Source organism: Pelophylax lessonae, assembly GCF_965119305.1.
Source record: "Pelophylax lessonae genome assembly, chromosome: 1".
Taxonomy (NCBI): Eukaryota; Metazoa; Chordata; class Amphibia; order Anura; family Ranidae; genus Pelophylax; species Pelophylax lessonae.
In genome coordinates, this window is record NC_138768.1 from 595,097,945 (window position 1) to 595,125,556 (window position 27,612).

Below are 27,612 nucleotides of genomic sequence, written 5' to 3' on the forward strand. Positions count from 1 at the left end.
TAGTGAAGGGGTTAACTTTTTTTGAGAGGGAGGGGTGGTGTGTGTCCCTAGGGGCGTGATTCTAACTGTGATTGGCTGTGGCTTGAGTTGTAGGAACAGTGATCGACGGTCCTACATAGTAGAACCGTATGATCACTGTTCCTACACAGGGGAGAATGACAGTCGGCTTGTTTACATCAGCCGCCTGCCTTTCTCCCGCTGTCACAGACGATCGTGAGTGAGCAGCGGACATCGGGTCCGCCGCTCACACGCGCGGGGGGGTCCGTGACCGCGCGGGAGCGCGCCTCCGGCGGCGCGCGCTCGCTCCCCAGAGCCTCACAGGCTAGTGACGTACCGGCTAGTGATGTATCGGCAAGTGGTTAATGTACCAAAATGTACCTAAACTTCAATCAATTGTCTTGTAAATTTGCACAGCCTAAGTTCTACATTTTCCAAACCAATCCTGGAGGTTTCATGGATTTTGGTCTCCCAGAAGGAAAACTAGGGACATTAAGCTCTTTATTTGGGGAGCTTAATGTGGTTTAACGTACAAAAAAGAGTTTAGATTTCAACCAATTTCCCCCTTCACACAAAAGAAGTGTCCATCTATGTCAACATATTCTAAAAATTTCAGATAATTTGGTAAATCACACCAAAAGTTATTCACATTAAGCTATATTTTACAACTATAAAAACACGTGGCTTAATGTAAGAAGAGCTTAACGTACCATAATGTGCCTAAACTTCAACCAACTGTCTTGAAACTATGTACAGCTTAAGTTCTACACTTCCCAAACCTATATGTGGATTTTGGTTTCCCGGAAGGAAAACTAGGGACATTAAGCTTTTTTTTTTGGGAGCCTAATGGGGCTTAACGTTCAAAAAAAAGCTAAGATGTTAACCAATTTTCCCCAAACTTCACACAAACGAAGTGTCCACCTATGTCAACATATTCTGAAAACTTCAGATCATTTGGTAGATCACACCAAAAGTTATTTACATTAAGCTATATATTTACATTCCTAAAACATTTAATGTCAACAGCTTAATGTAAAAGAGCTTAACATACCATAATGTACCTAATAATAGATAAAAATTCAGCGCAACTGTATAAAATAATATAATAGAAAGCTGCTATGCACTAAAGGATCAATAAACCAAAAGTCCCAATAACAAATATATAACAAAAAGTGCAGCGCTATCAAATATGGATTATGAAGAAGATATCGAGGAGAGCAGTCCACAGGTGAAAATTATGGTGAAGCATGCACAAGATATAAACATTCAGTGCTCTTCAATGTGCTGGTAATCCTCCACCCAGTCTCATTAGCCTCTCACCTCACACTTAGCCCCTGTGTCACCAGACGGGCTAGTAAGACAAACTTTATCCAAGGATATCACAAATATAGATCAAATCAGTATTCCTCTTCATCAGAAGATAAGGCTCACAGGTAACAGATCACAGGTCCATAAAGCGGGTCACAGGTCCATAGGAAAACAAAGGTCCGGACATAGTGCATTACCGCAATAAATTACTTTATTGAACATAGCATAAAATCATAAAAATTACCTTGTAAAGCACTATACAAGTGCATGTGATGAGCAGATTGTATTACACACAGCGGTCTCGACCGCAATGGATGGCGGGTGACGTCACCGGCCCCTCCCCCTTCGCACGCGTTACGTCCCACTGCACGGGACTTCCTCAGCTATTGGTAAGGGAGAAGGACAGGGCTACTTATAGTCACTCATAGCCATCAGACCCGGAAGTGCAACCAAGAGAACACCTCAGACAGGAAGTGAACACCTCACACAGGAAGTGAACCCCTCACACAGGAAGTGAACCCTTCACACAGGAAGTGAACCCTTCACACAGGAAGTGAACCCTTCACACAGGAAGGGATACTCTGTTGCCCCGGGGACAGCCAAATAAACAATAAAGACGCCAGGACTCTAAATGCAAGCTACAAAGCAGATATACAGGAATCAACTGGCGGTGATCACCTTCTATGAGCACATATAAACATATTAAAATAATGGCTAATTGCATATACATAACTGATCAGACCTGCTGAATCAGATATAATATTTTAAAATTTTAAAAGCGAATTACTTTTATAAAATAGGATTTCATGGGCTGATCTCAACTGAATAGTTTTAGAAACACAACCCAGAATCTGCAGGAAAAAAGGGGCCAGGACCTCAAAACCAGCCATCCATATAACACAAATAATACACCACATACAAATCGGTAATAATGAAAAAAATAATAAATAAAATAGGATTAATATATATAAAAATAAAACAAAAACAAAAATGCAAATACAGATACTAACGGTCAGAAATAAAACAGTTTAGATCGAACTCCACGTTAAGACCTCTGGGGGCAGACACCTTAGTTTCGTGAATCCAAAAAGATTCACGTCGGCTTAACTGGCGTATAAAATTCCCTCCTCGCCAGTGAGGTTTAACGTGTTCGATGCCCCAAAATTTAAGACTACGTGGATCACGGTTGTGGACATTCCGAAAATGTCTTGACACACTGTGTGTTTTTAAACCCTTTTTGATATTACTCACGTGTTCTCGGAGCCTAACTTGTAGTTGTCTGAAAGTCCGCCCTATATACTGCTTGCCACAGCCGCATTCTAACATGTATACGACTCCTACACTAGCACATGTTATGAGACCTCGGATGGTATATGATTTATTAGTGGCAGTCGCAGTAAAATCTTTGCGTTTTTTGCAATTGGTTTTAGAGTGCCTGCATGCCACACATCTACCACATGCATAAAATCCTGATAAAAACAGAAAAGATCTGTTTTCAACAGGAATCGGAGGATCCACCACACCAGGGGCTATACGGTCCCTTAAGGTGGGTGCCTTCCTATAAACAAATTTGGGTATCTCAGGGAGGGTAGGACCCAGTACTCTGTCTTGCTTTAAAATGGACCAGTTCTTTTTGACTATTTTTTCTAACTTCTTATGTTGTATATTATAATCAAATATGAGTCTGTATTGATTAATTTCAGGAAGATGGTCAGCACTGGGTTTAGGAGCCACCAGTGTATTTCTATCAAGCTCCTTTACTCTGACTACCTCATTGGCCAATATGTCCCTATCATAACCTTTTTGCGCAAAGCGTTCTACTAGTACCTCTGCTTGTGACAAATAGTCACCTTCAGTGGTACAGTTACGCCGTAATCTGACAAACTGGCCTTTTGGAATATTGCAGAGCCATGAATGATGATGGCAACTGTCGAGCGGAATATACGCGTTTCGATCAGTTGCTTTGAAATGGTTCTGCATCTTAAAATGGTCATTCTCAATAGAGATCTCTAAATCCAAGAAGACAATTTTCTCACTACTCATATTCCAGGTCAGAGAGATGTTTTTATTGTTGGCATTCATTTTGTTCATGAAGGAATTAAGGCCACTGGTATCTCCATCCCAAATAAGTATCAGGTCATCGATATACCTGTGGTAGCACAATAATTCAGGGGGGCGGCCACGGAACACCACCTCCGACTCCCAGTGGGCCATAAATAAGTTGGCCACACTGGGAGCGAAACGGGCTCCCATGGCAACCCCCCTCGTCTGAAGATAATACTGTCTATTGTACCAGAAATAATTTCTGGATAGACAGAAAGTAAGACTTCTACACAAGAACCTTTTATTCTTCCTGGGTAAATCAGAAGTTTCTAATGCCCAATTCACCGCTGCTAAAGCCTCTTTGTGACTGATGATAGTATACAGCGAACTTACGTCCGCTGTAACCATTATCGTTGATTGGGTACAAGATAAGGATTCCAAGATTTGAATTACATGTTTTGTATCCTTAAGATAGGCCTCTGTTTTAATTACCAAGGGCTGCAGGAAAACATCAATGTATTGCCCAAGCCTCGCCGTGACCGAGTCAATCCCATTTTTTAGGGTCTCCCATGAGATATGCAGAGGGGCCACCCCTATTCCGACCTCAAGTAGAAAGGTGGAAGAGGGACCCCCCGAGCGTTCAACAGGGGAGAGCCAACGACTCATTCCGCAAAAGAAAAGACAGAGAGGAAACCGAGGGGGGCGGAGGCTACAAAAGGCCAAAATCCCAATAGGATCTGGTATTTATAACCTCAGTGGAATACCTCTCAATGATGACGAACTTAGGACCCTTGATAGGGGTCTTAAGTTTGCCCCAGTCAGAAATCTCAATAAATTCCAGGCATATATAAGCATCAATAGATTTGTGAGGACTCTGAATATTAAACGATATTTTTTGTCCAAGCCTATCGTTAGGAACACCGCGGCACCAGTGGTGGTGGATTCCAACCTTAGGAATAGATCCACATTTAACCCTGCCATTTCTGATAACCAACACATTGAGGTGTTTAGGAATATGGTATGTAAGGACCTTGAAGGATTGAATGTGAAAAAGGTTAATGACCCCCAATATATCAAGAAGGGCATTCGATCCCTTGAGAACAACAAAAACATTGTTATCAGGCCTGCCGATAAAGGGGGTGGCCTGGTTATTCTCAGTAAAGAATATTACTGTGAGGAGATGGGCAAATTGCTATCGGACCGAGACACATATTCCTTGTTAAGTAAAGATCCGCTTTTCTCATTTAAGAATGAACTTCACGACCTAGTGGAAGGTGGGAGAGCAAGGGGTGTGTTGACCAAGAAGGAGTCTCAGTATCTAGACCCACTTTTTTGCAGGACACCTATTATCTATTGTCTTCCCAAGATCCACAAAAACGCAGAACGACCTCCAGGTCGTCCCATTGTAAATGGGATTGACTCGGTCACGGCGAGGCTTGGGCAATACATTGATGTTTTCCTGCAGCCCTTGGTAATTAAAACAGAGGCCTATCTTAAGGATACAAAACATGTAATTCAAATCTTGGAATCCTTATCTTGTACCCAATCAACGATAATGGTTACAGCGGACGTAAGTTCGCTGTATACTATCATCAGTCACAAAGAGGCTTTAGCAGCGGTGAATTGGGCATTAGAAACTTCTGATTTACCCAGGAAGAATAAAAGGTTCTTGTGTAGAAGTCTTACTTTCTGTCTATCCAGAAATTATTTCTGGTACAATAGACAGTATTATCTTCAGACGAGGGGGGTTGCCATGGGAGCCCGTTTCGCTCCCAGTGTGGCCAACTTATTTATGGCCCACTGGGAGTCGGAGGTGGTGTTCCGTGGCCGCCCCCCTGAATTATTGTGCTACCACAGGTATATCGATGACCTGATACTTATTTGGGATGGAGATACCAGTGGCCTTAATTCCTTCATGAACAAAATGAATGCCAACAATAAAAACATCTCTCTGACCTGGAATATGAGTAGTGAGAAAATTGTCTTCTTGGATTTAGAGATCTCTATTGAGAATGACCATTTTAAGATGCAGAACCATTTCAAAGCAACTGATCGAAACGCGTATATTCCGCTCGACAGTTGCCATCATCATTCATGGCTCTGCAATATTCCAAAAGGCCAGTTTGTCAGATTACGGCGTAACTGTACCACTGAAGGTGACTATTTGTCACAAGCAGAGGTACTAGTAGAACGCTTTGCGCAAAAAGGTTATGATAGGGACATATTGGCCAATGAGGTAGTCAGAGTAAAGGAGCTTGATAGAAATACACTGGTGGCTCCTAAACCCAGTGCTGACCATCTTCCTGAAATTAATCAATACAGACTCATATTTGATTATAATATACAACATAAGAAGTTAGAAAAAATAGTCAAAAAGAACTGGTCCATTTTAAAGCAAGACAGAGTACTGGGTCCTACCCTCCCTGAGATACCCAAATTTGTTTATAGGAAGGCACCCACCTTAAGGGACCGTATAGCCCCTGGTGTGGTGGATCCTCCGATTCCTGTTGAAAACAGATCTTTTCTGTTTTTATCAGGATTTTATGCATGTGGTAGATGTGTGGCATGCAGGCACTCTAAAACCAATTGCAAAAAACGCAAAGATTTTACTGCGACTGCCACTAATAAATCATATACCATCCGAGGTCTCATAACATGTGCTAGTGTAGGAGTCGTATACATGTTAGAATGCGGCTGTGGCAAGCAGTATATAGGGCGGACTTCCAGACAACTACAAGTTAGGCTCCGAGAACACGTGAGTAATATCAAAAAGGGTTTAAAAACACACAGTGTGTCAAGACATTTTCGGAATGTCCACAACCGTGATCCACGTAGTCTTAAATTTTGGGGCATCGAACACGTTAAACCTCACTGGCGAGGAGGGAATTTTATACGCCAGTTAAGCCGACGTGAATCTTTTTGGATTCACGAAACTAAGGTGTCTGCCCCCAGAGGTCTTAACGTGGAGTTCGATCTAAACTGTTTTATTTCTGACCGTTAGTATCTGTATTTGCATTTTTGTTTTTGTTTTATTTTTATATATATTAATCCTATTTTATTTATTATTTTTTTCATTATTACCGATTTGTATGTGGTGTATTATTTGTGTTATATGGATGGCTGGTTTTGAGGTCCTGGCCCCTTTTTTCCTGCAGATTCTGGGTTGTGTTTCTAAAACTATTCAGTTGAGATCAGCCCATGAAATCCTATTTTATAAAAGTAATTCGCTTTTAAAATTTTAAAATATTATATCTGATTCAGCAGGTCTGATCAGTTATGTATATGCAATTAGCCATTATTTTAATATGTTTATATGTGCTCATAGAAGGTGATCACCGCCAGTTGATTCCTGTATATCTGCTTTGTAGCTTGCATTTAGAGTCCTGGCGTCTTTATTGTTTATTTGGCTGTCCCCGGGGCAACAGAGTATCCCTTCCTGTGTGAAGGGTTCACTTCCTGTGTGAAGGGTTCACTTCCTGTGTGAAGGGTTCACTTCCTGTGTGAGGGGTTCACTTCCTGTGTGAGGGGTTCACTTCCTGTGTGAGGTGTTCACTTCCTGTCTGAGGTGTTCTCTTGGTTGCACTTCCGGGTCTGATGGCTATGAGTGACTATAAGTAGCCCTGTCCTTCTCCCTTACCAATAGCTGAGGAAGTCCCGTGCAGTGGGATGTAACGCGTGCGAAGGGGGAGGGGCCGGTGACGTCACCCGCCATCCATTGCGGTCGAGACCGCTGTGTGTAATACAATCTGCTCATCACATGCACTTGTATAGTGCTTTACAAGGTAATTTTTATGATTTTATGCTATGTTCAATAAAGTAATTTATTGCGGTAATGCACTATGTCCGGACCTTTGTTTTCCTATGGACCTGTGACCCGCTTTATGGACCTGTGATCTGTTACCTGTGAGCCTTATCTTCTGATGAAGAGGAATACTGATTTGATCTATATTTGTGATATCCTTGGATAAAGTTTGTCTTACTAGCCCGTCTGGTGACACAGGGGCTAAGTGTGAGGTGAGAGGCTAATGAGACTGGGTGGAGGATTACCAGCACATTGAAGAGCACTGAATGTTTATATCTTGTGCATGCTTCACCATAATTTTCACCTGTGGACTGCTCTCCTCGATATCTTCTTCATAATCCATATTTGATAGCGCTGCACTTTTTGTTATATACATAATGTACCTAAACCTCAATCAATTGTCTTGAAACTTGTCACTAATCCCACCCTCTCACCGCCACCGCTGTCACTAATCACACCCCCCCTCACCACCACTGCTGTTACTAATCCCACTCCCTCACCACCACTGCTGTCACTAATCCCACCCCCCACCACCCCCGCTGCCACTAATCCCTCCCCCCCCACCACCCCCGCTGCCACTAATCCCTCCCCCCCCACCACCACCGCTACCACTTATCCCACCCTCTCACCACCACTGCCATTGATCCCACTCTGTTCACCACCACCGCCACCACTGAGCTCACCCCCTTAACCACCACCGCTGCCACTGATTCCAACCCCTTAACCACCACCAATGCCACGAATCCCACCCCCTCCCCACCACCGCTGCCACGAATCCCTCCCCCCCACCACCACTGCCACAAATCCCACCCCCCTCACCACCACTGCCACTGATCCCACCCCCTCACCACTGCTGCCACTGATGCCTCCCCCCACCACCACCCCCGCTGCCACTGATCCCACCTCCTTCACCACCACCCCCGCTGCCCCTCATCCCATCCCCTTCAGCACAACCATTGCCACTCATCCCATCTCACCACCGCTGCCACTGATCCAATCCCCCCACCACCACTGCCACTGATAACACCCCACCCCCCTCCACTACTGCTGCCACTCATCCCATCCCATTCCCCCACCACCACCACCCCTTCCACTGATTCCATCCCACTACCAACGCTGTCACTCATCCCATCCCCCCACCACCGTTGCCACTGTTCCTTTCCTCCTCACCATCGCTGCCACTCATCCCATCCCCTACCACCACCACTCATCCCAACCCACCACCACTGCCACTGATCCTATCCCATCACCACCCCTGCCACTAATTCCATCCCACCATCACCTCTGCCACTCACCCCATCCTATCCCCCCACCACTGTCACTCATCCCATCCCGCCCACCACTACCACCACCACTGCCACTCGTCCCATTCCATTCTCCACTGCTACTGCTGCCACTTATGCCATCCCCCCATCAACGCTGCCACTCATCCCATTCCATCCCCCTATCACTACCACCACCGCTGCGACTCATGTCAACCCCATGCTCCAGGGGGCCTATGCCTCACCCCTGTACACCTAGATAGGAGGGGCAGCGGGGTGGCATATAGAGGAAAAAAAAAACCCTCCGCTGCAGGATGAAATGTACGGGATCAGTTCCTCTACATGCCGCCCCTTATATCCAGGTGTATGGGTGTGACGCATGGGGCTGGGTCACCCCAGAAGTCAAGGGGGCCCTTCATGGTTTCTTGCACCGGGGCCCTGAAGGTTCTAGTTACACCTCTGCTTGAAATGTGTGACGTTTGGAGTAAATTGGATAGTATTAGGGTCCTTTCACACATGCGGTCCGTTTTTCAGGCGGACCTGATCGGATGCTCCATTAACCCCTATGGAGCAGCAGATGTCAGGTGACATCTAATATGATCCTCCAAATACAGACAGATGGAAACCCTATTTTCCATCCGTCTGGAGGATCGGATCGGATCAGATGAAAATGGACAGGCGGTTCATTTTCATCTGATCTCCCATAGAGGAGAGTGGAGCTTTGACAGCTCAGTCTCTGCACAGTGAGCGGAGACGGAGCTGTCATCCGCCTGTTCAACGGGGATCGGCGGATTGATCCCCGCTGAGCAAAAAACGGAGTGCGCCAGTGTGAAAGGACCCTTAAAGTTATTTTTCGTACATTAGGCCACAGCAAGCTGCACAAAAAAACAAGCTTAATGTAAGCTCTTTTTACATTAAGCTGTACACATTAAATGTTTTAGGATTGCAAAAATATAGCTTAATGTGAATAACTTTTAGTGTGATTTACCAAATGATCTGAAATTTTTCAGAATATGTTGACATCAATAGACATCTAACATCTAAGCTCTTTTTTGTATGTTAGGCAATATTAAGCGCCCCAAAAAAAGAGCTCAATGTCCCTAGTTGTCCTTCTGGGAGACCAAAATACACATAACCTCCAGGATAGGTTTGGGAATGTAGAACTTCTTCTGTGCAAAGTTTCAAGACAATTGATTGAGGCTTAGGTACATTATGGTACATTAAGCTCTTTTTACATTAAGCTGTTGACATTGAATGTTTTAGGAATGTAAAATATAGCTTAATGTAAATAACTTTGGGTGTGATTTACCAAATTATCTGAAATTTTTAGAATATGTTGACATAGATGGACTCTTCTTTTGGGGGAAATTGGTTGAAATCTAAACTCTTTTTTGTACATTAAGCCCCATTAAGCTCCCCCAAAAAAGAGCTTAATGTCCCTAGCTTTCCTTCTGGGAGACCAAAATTCATGAAACCTCAAGGATAGGTTTGGAAAATGTAGAACTTAGGCTGTGAAAAGTTACAAGACAATTGATTGAAGTTTAGGTACATTTTGGTACATTAAGCTCTTTTTACATTAAACCATTTACATGAAACATTTTAGTATTGTAAAAAAAAATAGCTTAATGTGAATAACTTAATTTGATTTACCAAATGAGCTAAAATTTTCAGACTATTTTGGCATCAATAGAGTCTTCTATCGTGTGAAGTTTGGGGGAAATTGGTTAACATCCAAGCTCTTTTTTGTACGTTAAGCCACATTAAGCTTCCCAAAAAAAAGAGCTTAACCTTCCTAGCGGTATTCCCGAGTGTGACTCGGGGTAAGATTTTAGTGCCAAAAGCGGTAACCCCGAGTCACACTCGGGGTAGCGCTAAGAAGATCGCTGGATGCTGGAGGAGGTTTTACTTACCTTTTCTCCGGGATCCAGCGAAGACTGCGAGCGGTGTGCGGCGGCGGAGCTCTCTCCCGATCGTCTGCGAGCCCCGGCTTTCGTCTCCGGTGACGTGACGTCCGCCGGGGGGTGGAACCGGCGGCAAATTCGAATGTAAAATGCACCAAACACACTGATATCGTTCAAAATAAAATAAAATCACATTACATTACCCCCCAGTGCCCTTTCCTGCAGTTTTACTGTACTTTTTATGTAAATATATGTGTGTATATATATATATATATATATATATATATATATATATATAATATATATATATATATATATATACGTATATATATATACACATATACATATATATATATATATATATATATATACACACACATATTATATATGTATATATATATATATATATATATATATATATATACACACACATATTATATATGTATATATATATATATATGTATATATATATATATATATATATATATATATATATATATATACACATAATTCTTGTGAATGAGCAGCCCAAACCAACTGTATACATTATATATATATATATAATATATGTATACATAATATATGTATACATACATATATATATATATATACATATATATATATATATATATATATATATATATATATATATATATATATATATATATATATATATATATTATGTATAATGTATACAGTTGGTTTGGGCTGCTCATTCACAAGAATTACATGCTTTCAGCACCTAAAATAATGGTACCGCTTTCAGCACCTAAAATCCAAAAGAATCATACCGCCAGGGAGGTTAATGTCCCTAGTTTAACTTCTGGGAGACCAAAATCCACATAACCTCCAGGATAGGTTTTGGAAGTGTAGAACTTAGGCTGTGCAAATTTGCAAGACAATTGGTTGAGGTTTAGGCACATTATGGTACGTTAAGCTCTTTTTACATTAAGCCATTTGTTTTTATAGTTGTAAAATATAGCTTAATGTGAATAACTTTTGGTGTGATTTACCAAATGATCTGACATTTTCAGAATATGTTGGAATAGATAGACACTCCTATTGTACGAAGGTTGGGGGAAATTGGTTGAAATCTAAGCTCTTTTTTGTACATTAAGCCACATTAAGCTCCCCAAAAAAAGAGCTTAATGTCCCTAGTTTTCCTTCTGGGAGACCAAAATCCACATAACCTCCAGGATAGGTTTAGGAAGTGTAAATCTTAGGCTGTGCAACGTTTTAAGACAGTTGGTTGAAGTTTAGGCACATTATGGTATGTTAAGCTCTTTTTTTACATTAAGCAACGTGTTTTTATAGTTGTAAAATATAGCTTAATGTGATTTACCAAATGATCTGAAATGTTCAGAATATGTTGAAATAGATAGACTCTTCTATTGTTCGAAGTTTGGGGGAAATTGATTAACATCCACGCTCTTTTTTGTACGTTAAGCCACATTAAGCTTCCGGGAAAAAAAAGCGCTTAATGTCCCTAGTTTAACTTCTGGGAGACCAAAATCCACATAACCTCCAGGATAGGTTTGGGAAGTGTAGAACTTAGGCTGTGCAAAGTTTCAAGACAATTGGTTGAGGTTTAGGCACATTATGGTACGTTAAGCTCTTTTTACATTAAGCCACGTGTTTTTATAGTTGTAAAAAATGGATTTTTGTAAGATCTTACCGTAAAATCCTTTTCTCTTAAGCTCATTGACAGACGTAGTCTTCTTGATTCTCAAGAGCTGGGTTATGTTGTCTCCGCAGGAGTAGGACTAGGCAGAAAGACAAAACGTTCTGGCTCCACCTTAGGGGCAGTCCCTGAGGGTATATCCTCCCTCTCTCTGCTACAGGGAATCAGTTCTGTTCTAAAGCAGTAACAGAGAATTTAACCCAACCCAACTCAATGATAGAGGGGCGGGTACTACGTCTGTCAATGAGCTTAAGAGAAAAGGATTTTACGGTAAGATCTTACAAAAATCCATTTTTCTCTATCGCTCATTGACAGACGTAGTCTTCTTGATTCTCAAGAGCTGGGACATCCAGAAGCAGTGCCACAAATGAGGGGTGGGATTGACAGAAATCAAAATCCAATCTAGAAGGCCCAACCGGAGCCAACCAGAAGTATCAAAGGACTCATCGAGTAAACCGATGAGACCTACCCCACAAATCCTCGAGGTAGACCAACAGTCTCCTCAGACAGTGGCCTGCAGGAACCTTGCGGCCAGAAGAGGCATCTGACGATGCCATCACATGAACCTTATACAATATTGTAAAGGTATGAACCGACGACTAAACAGTCGCCTTGAAAACCTGAACCACTGACGCCTGATGGCGGAAGGTCCAGGAAACTCTAAGCGCCCGAGTAGAATGCGCCTTAAAAGGGAACGGGGGATCCCGACCCTTAGATAAAATAAGCCTATACCACCGTCTGTCTGATCCATCTAAAGATGGTCGCAGCAGAACAGGCAACCCCTACTTAGGGCCATCCGTGATCACAAACAGTGAATCCGTCTTACAAATTGAATCCGTAGTATTCAAATATATCCTGATCGCCCGAACTACATCCAAGGAATGCAACGCAATTCTCGAGGATGATTGGGCTAAGGACATAGGAAGGACAATACACTGTCCTCATTCAATGAAACTTTGAAACCACCTTAGGAAGGAAGGATGGATTCGGATGAAGAACAACCTTATCCCTATGAACCACCAGATCTGGGGAACAACAGGATAATGCAGCCAGTTCTGACACCCTGCGTGCCGAAGTGATAGCCACCAAGAAGACCACCTTCTGGGATAAAGTAAGCAAGGGAATCTCCCTGATATTTTCAAAGGGAGGTGTCTGAAGAACCGACAGCACCAAATTAAGATCCCAGGATGGTAACGGCGCGTGCACTGGCAGAGCCAGGTGTCGCAGCCCCTGGATGAAATTCCGCACCAAGGAATGAGTAGACAAAGGCTTCTGAAAGAAGATAGCAAATGCTGAAACCAGACCCTTGATAACACTCAAGGCCAGCTTCTGCTCAACTCCCTGTTGCAGAAAAGCCAATATTCGGACTACCGAATAAAGATGTAGATGGAACCCAAGGGATTCACACCACACAATATAAGACTTCCATGTACGATGATAATCTTTCTGGAAGTCTCTTTCCTTGTTTTAACTAGAGTAGGAATAACTGAAGCTGACAATCCCTTGTCCTTCAGCACCTGGGTCTCAATAACCAGGCCGTTAAAAAACCAGCGATCGCAAAGCAGGATGGAAGATCGGTCCCTGAGACAGTAGATCCTCCCTGAGAGGAAGTCTCCACGGGACGTCCGCCACCAGTCTGACCAAGTCGGCGTATCAAGCTCGACGAGGCCAGTCCGGAGCTGCCAGGATTACTGGAATTCCTTCCTCCTCTATCCTGCGAACAAGTCTTGGCAGTAACCCAAGAGGAGGGAAGACATACATTAGCTGGTATTGCCCCACGGGGTGACCAGTGCGTCTGCGGTCTCTGCTAGAGGATCGCGGGAGCGAGCCACGAATCTCTGTACTTTTCTGTTGAATCGTGATGCCAACAGATCCACATCCGGGGTGCCCCAACATAGGCACAACTGGTGGAAAACTTCTGGATGGAGGGACCATTCCCCCTGATCCGGAGTCTGACGGCTGAGATAATCTGCCTGCCAATTTTCCACCCCCGGAATGAACACCGCAGAGATAGCTGGAACAAATCGTTCCGCCCAGCGAAGAATGCAAGCCACTTCTTTGGCCGCTTGGACACTCTTGGTGCCCCCCTGGTGATTGACATAAGCCACGGCCGTGGCGTTGTCCAACTGGATCCGAACCGGGCTGCCCTGGAGCTGCTCGGTCCAGTGAATCAGACAAAGTCTGATCGCTCTCAGTTCCAATACATTTATCGGCAACCTGGATTCTTCCGGGGACCAAAGTCCCTGGACAGATAACTGACCGAGAATTCCTCCCCATCCGGATAGACTGGCATCCGTGGTCACTATCGTCCAATATATTGGCAGAAATGACTTTCCCTGGCTGAGCATCGGAGACCGAAGCCACCAGACCAGAGACTCTCTGGTCTGTTTGCTCAATCGGATCTGATTGTCCAGGGATTCCGGATTCCGATTCCATCTGAGAAGAATCTCTAGCTGAAGAATTCGGGTATGGGACTGGGCAAATGGGACTGCTTCGAAGGAAGCCACCATCAACCCCAGAACCCTCATGCAAGTCCGAAGGGAAGACCAGCTGTTGGACAGTAACAACTGGACTGCTGATTGAATCTTTCGGAGTTTCCCTACCGGAAGGAAAACTCTTGTCCTGACTGTGTCTAGAATTAGACCCAGATATTCGAGCCTCTGGGTGGGAACCAGAAATGACTTTTGCTGGTTCACCAGCCACCCGAATTCCTGTAAAGAAATCATAGTAATTTCTATGTTTTGTAGCAAGGTCTGAGGAGACTCTGCATGAAGCAGAAGATCGTCTAGGTAACCAAGAATCGATATGCCTCTTTGGCGCAGTAGTGCCAACATTGGGGCCAACACCTTCGTGAAGACCCGAGGAGCCGTGGCGAGACCGAAAGGTAACGCCACAAACTGATAGTGGTTCTCTTCTACGGAAAAGCGTAGAAACCGCTGATGTCCTGCGAAAATGGGAATGTGAAGATATGCGTCCTTGATGTCTATGGACGCTAGGACATCCCCTGGATGCAGGAAGGCTGCTACTGTGCGAATGGACTCCATTCTGAATCTTCTTATGTTGACAAAAGAATTGAGTGCCCTTAAGTCCAGAATTGGACGCACTTTGCCCTCTTTCCTGGGTATTGTAAATAGGTTTGAATAAAATCCTTGAAACCGTTCTGTCCAAGGAACGTGGACTACCACTCCTTGTTGTAGTAAATCTGTGACTGCTCTCCGCAGATCTTCTAAACGATCCGGGGATAGTCGAATATTGGAAGGGAAGAATCGCGCCGGTGGGAGAGATCGAAACTCGATCTTGTACCCTGACCTTATGACTTCGCAAACCCACTTGTCCGGGATTCTGGAAAGCCATGGATCCGGGAACCGGCGAAGACGTCCCCCCACCCCAGTTATGGGTGGGGGCGCACCTTCAGGCTTTGGACGGTTTATCTTCAGGTCTGGAGGGGGCGGGCTTTTGCTTGCCCGACCAACGACCCCTGACGCCTCCTGAAGGAGCTTTGGAGGACTTCATTTTTTCACCCGCGGGACGAAAAAACCTCTTGTGAGCAGAAAAAGAAGGCCCTCGTCTTTGACGAGTTCTACTACCTTTAAAATTTTGCGGTAAAAAGGTGCTCTTTCCACCCGTGAGATCCTTAATGATCTCATCTAAGTTGGCTCCAAATAGACGCTCTCCTAAAAAGGGGATATTAGCCAATGCTTTTTTGGAACCTTGGTCGGCTAACCAACCTTTTAGCCACAGTGTACGCCTGAGAACCACTGCTGAGACTGATGCTCGCGCCAATAATGGAGTGGCGTCTAACGCCGCATCACACACAAACTGTAACCCCTGTATCATTTGTTCCAACAAATCTGATACCGCCTGAGGGACCTCTTCTAAGTCCCGGCGTAACCACTTGGTCCATTCAGTTACAGCCTGCGAAACCAGACCAATAGCTATTATAGGTCTGAAAGCTGATCCAATCAAGGAAAACATGGTGCGAGACATAGCTTCTATCTTGCGATCCACTGGATCTTTAAAAGACGGAGCGTCTTCTAGAGGAATAACCGTGGCTTTATTCAATCTAGCAATTGGTGAATCCACCACAGGTGGTTCTGTCCATTTCTTAATGAGGGTTTCCTCAAACGGATAACGCCTGTTAATGCGATTAGAAATAGTAAAAGTGCGTTTTGACAGACGCCATTCTTCTTCGATTGGATTGCCAAAACATTTGGACAATGGAAAAACCTTCGCCACTTTGATGCATTTTTTAGTCCCAAAAGGGATTTCAGTTTCAGCTATTTCCGACGGAATACCCTGTAATCTTAAGGTTTCTTGAACAGATACCAGGAGTGCGTTTACCAACGCTTCCTCTCTGGCTATGGCTGATGCCGAAACATCCTCCTCGCTGTCTGAAGAGACAGTACCCGAGACACCAATCCCAGATGAAGTACCTGCAACTGCAGAAATAGGCTCAGTCTGAATCCGAGGTTTCAGATAATAAGGGGTTAGGCGGGGGTCGCTTTCTTGCGCCCTGTCCCTGACAAGCCACTTCCACCCGGGACACAAAAGTTTCCATAATAGCTGACAATGATTCAATCGTCAGTGGGGTGCTGGAGGATCCTGCAGACCCCTCGAGGGGATCCGGAGGAGATACATGAGTGGCAGGGTCCATGTTAATTCAGGACACCTTTGCCAGAAAAAAAAAAAAAAAAAAAACTTTCTTTTTTTTTTTTTTTTTGTGTGTCTCCCCCTAGCGCAATAGCGCCCCTCAGAGTACCTGCTTCTCGATCCCCACAGAGAGAGAGAGGGACCCCCAAGGCTCACCAACCGATGCAGTGAAGTTTCCAACCAACTGCAGTCAGCGTCTGTCTTTTACAGACTGGAAGGAGCTGTTGCTTTTTCCCGGGTAGAAGGACGTGGCTCCGCCCCCTGTGTACGCCTTCCGGCGTTCCCAGCTCTCCACGAGGTAGCTGGGCTCATGAAACATGGCCGCCCCCATACAAGAGACATAAGACTCCAAAAACATGGCGGCCGGCGTGACCTGAGGACATACATGCACTTGGTCTACGGCAAAATGGCGGCAGACCGCCGAAATCGTTTTTCCCAGCACATCCACCTGCATCTCTGCTGAGTGGCGATTTGTTGATCTACAGGAGATACACTACAGATAAGGTAGGATTATACCTCCTATGTCTGCTGTAATGCTACATTCTGCTGGGTAGAGTGTTAGCTCTCAAACCAAGTCCACTTCCCACAAACACATACTGTATTTACAAGGGGGACTTTTAGTGTCAGATATATACTGACCATGAATGGAGGGGCCCATAATTCATACTGCCTCATAACGAGGAAAGAAAAAAAGGGAACGTTTACTCACCATACCGAACCGACAGGCACCCTCTCTTCACAATACCCTCTCCACCGGGGTGGGGGGTTGTGGACCACTCCAGACGCCTCGACTCTCTGGTTCCTGGCGTCCAAGCGAGACTTTTAACTCGCAAGGTCAGTCCCTCCACTGGGACTCCATCGCGGCCGACCCAGCGCGGAGCTCTGGTCTGCACGCGCTCGTAGGCAGAAACCGGGGTGACCACTGGATCTCAACATCCAGCCCGTCGCCCGGCCCCGCATACTTACTTGAATGTGTCGCGGCCGACCAAGCGCAATGCAATGGTCTGCGCGCGCTCGTAGGCCGGCTGGGGTGACCACTAGTGTCGCCCAGTCCGGCGTTTTTGCTTGAAGATCTCACAGGAAAAAAACACTGCAGAAAAACTACCTAAAAAATATTTTTTCTAAAGAAAAAATCTTGCCAGGACCAAAAAGATCCCAGCAAGGAACTTAGGTCCTTACTCCTGACTAGACAGAAAAAAACTGATTCCCTGTAGCAGAGAGAGGGAGGATATACCCTCAGGGACTGCCCCTAAGGTGGAGCCAGAACGTTTTGTCTTTCTGCCTAGTCCTACTCCTGCGGAGACAACATAACCCAGCTCTTGAGAATCAAGAAGACTACGTCTGTCAATGAGCGATAGAGAAATATAGCTTAATGAGAATAACTTTTGGTGTAATTTACCAAATGATCTGCAATTTTCAGAATATGTTGGAATAGATAGACTCTTCTATGGTACCAAGTTTGGGGGAAATTGGTTCACATCTAAGCTCTTTTTTGTACATTAAGCCACATTAAGTCCCCCAAAAAAAAAAGCTTAATGCCCCTAGTTTTCCTTGTGGGAGACCAAAATCCACGATAGGTTTGGGAAGTGTAGAACTTAGGCTGTTTAAAGTTTCAAGACAATTGACTGAGGTTTAGGTACATTATGCTATGTTAAGCTCTTTTTACATTAAGCTGTTGACATTAAATGTTTTAGGAATGTAAAATATAGCTTAATGTGAATAACTTTTGGTGTAATTTACCAAATGATCTGAAATTTTCAGAAAATGTTGGAATAGATAGACTCTTCTATTGTACGAAGGTTGTGGGAGACCAAAATCCATGAAACCTCCAGGATTGGTTTGGGAAGTTTCAAAAAACTATTAGATGGGCACCTTAAAGACCACAACATACAGGGGTATACAATGTACGGTTAAAAGCAAATACACACACACACATCATAGGTTGAACTGGATGGACTGATGTCTTTTTTCAACCTCACTAACTATGTAACTATGATGTGTAGAACTTAGGCTGTGCAAAGTTACAAGACAATTGATTGAAGTTTAGGTACATTTTGGTACATTAAGCTCTTTTTACATTAAACCATTTACATGAAACATTTTAGTATTGTAAAAAATATAGCTTAATGTGAATAACTTAATGTGATTTACCAAATGAGCTAAAATTTTCAGACTATCTTGGCATCAATAGAGTCTTCTATCGATTGAAGTTTGGGGAAATTGGTTAACATCTAAGCTCTTTTTTTGTACGTTAAGCCACATTAAGCTCCCCAAAAAACAAGCTTAATGTCCTTAGTTTGCCGACTGGAAGACCAAAATACATGAAACTTCTAGGATAAATTAAATTTAAAAATTTAGTCTGTGCAAAGTTTCAGGACAATTGATTATGGTTTAGGCACTTTATTACACATTAAGCTACATTAAGCCATTTTCACATTAAATGTTTTAGTGTGTCCCTATAAAGTGAAAAAGACTGGAAAAAAAATCTGAATTTTTGTTATTTAAATTACCCATAGAATAGAAAATATTTGTAAATGTTTATATAGTTTGAAAGTTTAGCTGATTAATTATTCAGAGAATAACTGTCTGTTTCAGCTAGACTACCACTAGGCAATGTTTAGCTAAATCCCCAGGGCTGGTGTGTAATATTTAACATCAAACATTTTATTTCATGCCAGTTGCTGAAAGTTAACAATTCACTACACAAATTTTTTATTCATTATTAAATACAATAAATTATATTTTCTTTAGTATACAGGGTTCGTCTGACAAAAACAGAGAGAGAAGCTAGTTATGACTACAATGATGTCACTATTGTGGACATTATCAAAGATGGTAAGTACCTAATAAAAGTGTTTTTTTTTCAATATTGATATATACAGGGCTTTGCATGGGATCTAATTTGATTGCAGTCTTCTATATCTTATTTTTAGTTTAGGATGACTGCTTTTTAGGTGCCAAGCTCCATCTATTGAGAAGCGCTAAAAAAATCAGCCTGACTAGGAAGTCATGCTGTGGGTTCCTGAGAAGCTAAAATAATCAGGGACAATTAGGCCACTGCTGTGAGTGTTTTTATTGAAGAGGCAGCTGCCTTTATATATGAATCTTCTGTAAAAATTGTGGAAGCCTTGGGAAAGCTAGGGTATGTTGCTTTGCATTTTGAGACACTGAGTGGTGGCAGCTTTGCAAGTAAGGGCCTTTCTGTTGACCTGGACAAAAGACCTGTTTCCCTATTATAACACATAAAAAACAAAACGTTATCTTATTCAGCTGTAACTACACATCAAAATAATTTCTGTTTATTTGTTGCAAATTGTTTGAGGCAGAAAATTAGGCTTTCATCATAAACATCTCTAATCAAAAGATATGCTGGAATTTCACATTTTTTGTTTTCTTATTGCAGAAGCAGATATCAAAACCAGAAGTGTAAATTCTACCATGAAGCTCATTGGTCACATGGCCTGCAGTGAATCACTAAATCTTCAAATCGGTTCAGAATATCTTATAATGAATCACTATTCTGACCTTTGGGAAGTTTCACCATTGTGAGTATAAAAACTGACTTTATGATTATCTTATATACACACACACACTAAGGGATTTACAAAGAAGTGAAATATTGTTCCTTTTTTGTCCTTTATCTATTTCAATAATTTTCATCGGGTTGTGTAAAAATAAAAACAAAGTTGCCCACACAGGGGCTAAAAAAAGAAGGTAACAGATGATAGAGATTCATATGAAAAAAGGTTTACAGGGTCCTAGCCTTGTCTCAGCTAGGTGCTATCCAGGGCCCAAAAGTTTTAGTTGGGAACATAGGCTTACCTAGAGGCTCATGGATTCAGAGGCTCATGGATTCAGAATAGCAACATAGAATGGGGAGAGAAGACTCTGAGGACTGTTCGAAAGCAAAAGTCAAGTGAATTCCTGGGGGATAAAAAAGTAGGAGATGACAATTAAAGAGCATGAGAGGGAAGTGAAGGTGGGATCAGTAAGAGGAGAATTAGGGAACGAGAGGGGAGTGGTTTGCCCTCGGACTTGGGACTAGGCCTAGTATGTAGGCTACAAGTGGTTCATGCTAGATGGATTCAAGGCTTAGAAAGGCTTTTTTTTTTTTTTAGAAACTTAGTTTGTGAAATGTGCAAAATACTGGTTTCTCATTAACCACCTGTAAATTCATACACACATTGACCTCTTGGAAATTAAGCTTCCTCCAAGCTTTAGCTTGAGTAGCAGCCAAAAATAGGTATATGACCAGTTTCTGTTGGTAAAGGAAAAGGCCTGGGACCATATGATGCAGAAGGGCCATCTTTGTGTCCTTTAGGACAACTATATAGAATAAGGTTTGGAGAAGGCCAAAAGTCCCAGAAAGGGGTCAACTTGGGACATGACCACCAGACATGTAGTATATCTCCCTGAAGCCCACAACCTCTCAAAGCATCTATCATATTTCAGGATAGTGTGAGCCAGTTGTGTTGGCATGTAATACCACAGAAAGAGGACTATGTACGCTGTTTTCATGATAGAGGGTCCCAGGGTTGGCAAGATCTTGCTCCAAATTCTGAGCATAAGAAATAAAGGGAAAGAGGGCCCTCTCTGGCAGGAGAGTACAACCAAATAGAGTATAGCAGGGAAATAAGCCTTAAGAGCCTTGGGGAGTGCAGGAAAATGTGTTCAAAAACGTTTTGTATATAGGAACTCTGAATATGGGAACTATGAATGTTTTCTAATAATTAGGTCTAAGATGGGAAGGAATGCGAGGTTAGGAAATTATGTATGTGGGTTAAGCCTTGAGCGGACCACCAAACTAAGTCTCTTGGTTGGTAGATACCTGAAGAAAACAATGGGTTATTAAGAATCAGAAAGGAGATGTTCATTTGCCACAATATCCAACCAAATACCAGAGTTCTAAGTGAGGGCATAGGGGGGATGGGTGAGCTTTGTGTGAAAGCCAAAGTAAGCAGAGATAGAAATGGTAGCACAATTAGGTAGCTCTAAAAAAAAAAAAAAAAAAAAAAAAAACCGAGAGGGTTACGTTCAAGGTGTCATGCAGTAAAGAGAGTTGTGGGATTTTTGGCTACATTATAGTATCTTTCTATATTAGCCACTTAAGCCCCAGCCCTATTTCGTACACTTTTTGTTTTTCAAGTTAAAACCAGTATTTTTTCCTAGAAAACTACTTAGAACCCCCAAACATTATACATATTTTTTTAGCAAAGACTCTGGAGAATAAAATTTCGGTCATTGCAATATTTTTTGTCACGCGGTATTTGCGCAGCGGTCTTTAAAACGCCATTTTTTTAAAAACATTTTGAAAAATCACATTTCGCTGCATTTAAAAAATACTAAACAGTAAAGTTAGCCCATTTTTTTTTATATTGTGAAAGATAATGTCACGCCAAGTAAATAGATACCCAACATGTTACGGTTTAAAATTGCGCCCCCCCCCGTGGGATGGCGACAAACTACGGTCAATAGAGATCTCAATGGGCGACGCTTTCAGTTTTTTTAAAGGTTACCAGTTTAGAGTTAGAGTGTAGCTCTTTTTTTTTAATTATTGCACACGCTCTGGCGATCGTAGCGATACCTCACATGTGTGGTTTGAACAGCGATTTAATTTGCGGCACAACTTCCGTATACGTTTTTTTTTGTGCGCAAGCTGACGGTGACGGGGGCGGCTAAATTTTTTTTTTTTTTCCTATTTATTTTATTATTTTTTTTAACTTTATTACAGTTTTTTAAAAAAAAAAAAATCTGATCACTTTTATTGCTGTCACAAGCAATGTAAACATCCCTTGTGACACCAATATGTAGTGACAGGTACTCTTTATGGAGGGATCAAGGGTCTAAAAGACCCTAGACCCCTCCACTACACTTCCATGTATGCAAAACACCGAAAACGGCGTTTTTGCATACAGACATTTTTTAAATTTGCCGCCTTTTGCAGCACAGTAACCCGGAAGTGACGTCGTGGAGACCCGATTAAAGCCGCGGACGTGCCGGCTGGGTGCTCGGGGCTCCCGGTGGGACGGGAGCTCCGTTACAAGTCACGGAAGGTGACGGGAGGGGGGGGGACGTCATTTCAGACCATTTCAGAAGACAGTTTGATATTCAGTGAACCATACTCGCACCACTAATAGCTCATTGCAGCTGCTATTCCAAACCGTTAAATTGTGTATACCTCAGAAAAGACCCGCAGAATCAATCCAGGGCTGTACATTTATTCCGGTTTACTGTGAAGCATGAGATTCGAGCAAATTGGGTAAGGATTCTAAGAAGAATCGTCAGGTTTGTGATAGGGTTGGCGAGTACCTTAGGAGATATTGAAATGGTGAGACTGATAGCTTGCATATCTAACTGTGGCTGAGGGAGAGGAATATAGGGCAGATATCCAGGATGCCCCCCAGACGAAGTCGAAAGACGAAACTAGTCAGGGCACGATCACGCGGCTTTATATGTAACAGATCGTAGTGTGCCTCCTGGGATCCCCAATAGCAGTGAGCAGAGCGTCTTACTTGAGCGACGGCTGTGAGCTACAGCAGGAGAGGAAAGGATTGTCTGGTGAAAATGTTGCTATCAAGTCCATGTTGTGCTGGTATTGAAGTAGTAGTGGATTAACTCTGAAGGGATGACCTGACCTTGCAAAATCAAAGCCTATTTTGATAGATATCCGGTGAGTGCTTAATACCTAGGGGAGAGGTTACACGTGGTGTGGTGACGGGCAGGTTTTCCAACCGTTTGAATATACCCTGCCTCCCTATTCACATTCCCTGGGAAAAGTTTTCAGAATTGCAAGCATGTTGCTGAATAGATAAAGGACTTGTTGAACTGAGGAGGATCATTGTACTTCATAAAGCGCTGCTAATGTGAACATTGTTTATCATTATTTTATGTGGACAGTGGAAGCATGAGTATATAATTTTAATTTCCATAGCAGCAGCTAGCATAATTTATAATCCATCAATAGCACATTGTATTTATAAGCGCTGGGTGAAAGAGGCTATTGGTTTTCCTTCGGACTAGTCACTTTCCTTTTCTAAGATATCCAGGATGGAGTCCACAAATCCTCTTTTGCTCAAGATTAGCTCAAAGGTTTTAAGGAAATGTGGAAAGAATAGGGCTCTCCAAGTAGCTCAATGTATGGCTGATGTGCCTGGGATCGAGGAGTGAGATCAATGTTCAGGCATCACTCTCCAAGCCTCCCCAAAACTCTGTTCTTTTTCTGCTAGAATCTTAATTTTAATTACTTCCTGCAATTAGTAATAGTGCGTTCAGTTGTAATTTCAATAATAAAATAGGACTTTCGATGGCTTTTGTTTTAAAATTACTGGTAAGGTGCAGTAGATGCCCACAAGTACATGTCCTCATGTTCAGATCAGTTCTTTGCACCCAGGAAAGCTCCTGGCACCTAGACTTAGACTTGGGCCTCGACTCATTTTTAAGTTGGATTTTTTTATTTTGTGTTCAATCTGTTTATTAGAAAGTTTTAAAAAGTACAAAGGTGGCATTGTCATGATAAACATTAGTCACCCCACAGGGATAATGGTTTGAGTTTTATGGGCAATAAATAGGTGACATAAAAGGATTGAAGAAATTATTCAGTTGCGATGTATCGTGCGACAACTGTGGCAGAACTGCACCGTGTTTGAAGGTGCCATTAAAATTAATGGCATCTGAAATTCATGTTATGTGATTTGCTGTTTTAGCAGATTCAAAACACCCAAGTGTGAATGGAGTTTTAGAGCTCCTAGATGTACATAAAAAAAATGACTTAGAACAGGTTTCTCAAGGGTCAAGTAGGCAACAGTCAAAGCCATTTGATAGGAAATGTGAGACCCATGGTTCCAAGATATAGGCAGAGTGCCCTGTAGTTTTGCCCTCAATTTGTTCAATAATTACTGTCCAGTGTAACCTGATTTTAACCTCAGCTACATACAGTATTTTAGAAAGCTATGCCTTGGCAAAATGTGGATCAAAAGTACAAATTGGTGCTTAAAAATACCATCACCTTTTAGGTTTAGAAGTGCATCAATAGGTTTCATGGGAAGTGGCCATTGAGAAAGGATGCAAAGAATTCTATAAACCTGTGTCCACATCTTCTGGGCAAAGAACATAACCACCATATATAACAAAATGTGCCTGGTTCTGTAAAGCCACAAAAGCTATTAGATGAATGGCCTGGGATTGTGTGGGCCATCTAAGTAATACTTTGTGCAATGCATTTGCTGCATAGACTAGTAATTACAAACATGATAATTTTCCAAATTTGGGTCCAATCATTCTGCTCCAGTTGGATACCCAGATCCACCTCCCATTTGAAATTGTAAGACAGAATACATTTTGAGAATAGGTTGCTATAGAGTAAGGAGATTGACCCTGGGGAATGTGAGTCATTTTTGCGATTCAAAAGAGGGAAGTGATAGATTATCACTTCATATGCAAGGAATGGAGGAAATACTATATATTGTTTAACTTGTAGATTCCAAAATAGTTTGGAACTGGGTAAATTGCATTCTCTTTGTAAATTGGGAAAAAGTTTCCATACTCTTTGGTGCAAGTAGGTGGTGTAAGTATGAGGCTACATAGGCAAACACTGCTGTCTGAGTATAGTAGCTATGTGCTTCAACTCTAGCAGCTGCGTTTCCTTTTAGGCTAGTGTGCATACCAGTACTTGGATGCTCCCAGGTATTAAACTATTTACTCTGGCGGTGGGTATTGCTAACGGGCCCACAGGGGAAAACATACTATAAGGCAGTGGTAGGTCTGGGTGCCTTGCTGTGGCCTGCAGCTTAAGCATGTATTTGCAAATGTGTGCAACTAAACCCCTGTTTTTAACGCATTCTGTTAGACCGGTTAATTCGGTTGGTCGCAGGCTACTTGGTAAGTTGTGACTGGAAACTTCTTGGCTTTTTTTTTGACAAGGCAGTGGTAGGTAGCAGTTCAGGTGTGGGGACAGCAGCATCGGTGGGTATCAGGATGCACAGCAGACAAGAGTGTAATCCAGTAAATCATTCTAGTCTAATCGGCTTGTAGTTTAAGTCAATCGTTTTAAGTCTATGGGACAATAAAGGTATCTTGTTTGTTATCTTTTACATAGAACTGATGCTTAAAGTGCTACTAAAGTCTCACTTTGTTTTTAGGCAAAAATAACAAACATGTTATTTACCTGCCCTTGATGCCTGTTGTAAACAGGTCCTCCCAAATAGTGGGTTTATGCACTTCCCAAAGAGTAATTGGGGAAATCTCTGGGGTGGAATTGTGTCAAATGTAGCCTGAAAACGAGTCCCTGATAACTGAACAAATTACTACATAAGTTACGAGGGTGTTATTCAACATCTGTTAGGTATTTATGTGAAGGGATCAACACTATGGTCGTCAGTCCATGTAATGTGCCAGATTTCCAAATGAAAGATTAGGGGAATGTTTGACAGTAATATAATTTCAGTAGCATTTTGAGAAGGGAATCACCAATGGCACCCTACATAATTATCTTGGTAAGTAAATAACAAACCCTATTGTATAAATTATTCCTTTTTAGATTAACAATTGCCAACAAGTTCTGGGGATGAAAAGGGTTGAGAACCACCATCCAAAAAATAAATTGTATTGTTGGCCATGGTAACAGGTGTATTTACATTACCCTTTCCACAACAGATATTTGTGTGTACACTTCTTTTCGATCTTTTCTATCTCTTGCATTTAAAAGTATAGCTAGTCCTTGAGTCACAAACTCCCCGTTATATATTCATTGGGTTATTTAAAAAAAAAAAAAAACACACTCTCAACTGTACGGCTAAATGATTTGATAAAAGTAATAGGAAAAGCATGGCAATTCATAAAAAAGGGAAACCGCTATATATTTGGATATCCCTTATTGCATTAGTACAATTGAATGTATTTACATTTTTTTTATTTAAAAATATAAATGTGCTTATGTATTCAGCATCCCTTAAATGGTAAATAAAGCAGGACATATTTGTTTTACTTACAGGACAAGCTTTGTTCTTAGCAGTAAAGCCTTCATCTTTAATTGGTCAGAAGAGGATGAAAAGTTGACAAAATTTGCAAGCAAAATGAAACTCCAAGGATGCAGTACTTAAACCCAAAATTTAAACTGTGTCACAGAGCGGATAACACAATTATTTTGGGCCTGGTAACAATTCTGATTACCCTAGGGTAAAACATCTGGCTGTTATTAAAAGCAACCAAGTCAAAAAATAAAATAATCATCCCCACAAGGGGAAAGATATTCATTGTTTTGCAGGTAGCATTGTAACTTTTTTTTTTTTTTTGCAGACAGGGTTACCTTAACTTGTATTGTACTCGACATGTACATATCAGTTTGTCATCAAATATGTGAATATATTCCATTTACAGCATTGCCTGTTGCTTATTTCTTAGTGTACTGCAGTGTTTTTGCACTCACATAAAATTATTAAACTAGTTGCTTTTTAATTTTTGTCTACATAATCAAAAATCAGTAAGAGATTTGCCGCAATTCAAAGGATCTTCCAGGAAGCAAAATACCTCAGTGATTAGATCCTTCTTCACAGACCCACAACTAAGGGTTGAATACTGCCTAAACCAGTCTAATGACAGATATTTTGCTTCATGGCAAATTACCTTGAAAGTAAACAGGACACCACTGGCAACTCTAAAGGAATAAATGTATCAGCATAAATTACCTTTATGTGGTCAAGACAACAGCACTGTGTAAAGGAAAGTTATTCTTGACAATATAAAGCCAAATTGAGCCTTTTCAATTTTGACAGCAGCAGTGATCACTCCTTACACAGGCACGGTTCACACTTTTTTTTCTTTAATAAATTAACTTTAGATTCAAAATATCCAAAGAAGTTCTTACCAACTTATACTTTTCCTGCGAAATTAAAGGCTTTCCCATCAATTCAAACAAATCTAACTATTGGTACCCAGGGGCCCATTTACATCTGTGCATTGTGATTGACTCAA

General features: G+C 42.1%; 1 protein-coding gene across 1 annotated transcript in view; it reads left to right on the forward strand.

Annotated features, from left to right (window-relative positions):
* The window catches only part of LOC309555844 (complement C3-like), a 362,933-nt gene extending 336,110 nt beyond the window's left edge, over window positions 1–26,823 (forward strand). The window contains exons 39-41 of the mRNA XM_082258010.1: window positions 19,396–19,479; window positions 20,048–20,189; window positions 26,633–26,823. Coding sequence (XP_082114136.1) covers window positions 19,396–19,479; window positions 20,048–20,189; window positions 26,633–26,741 — 335 coding nt within the window. The 3' untranslated portion in view covers window positions 26,742–26,823. The remainder of the gene's footprint in view (window positions 1–19,395; window positions 19,480–20,047; window positions 20,190–26,632) is intronic.
* The last annotated feature ends 789 nt before the right edge of the window (window positions 26,824–27,612 follow it).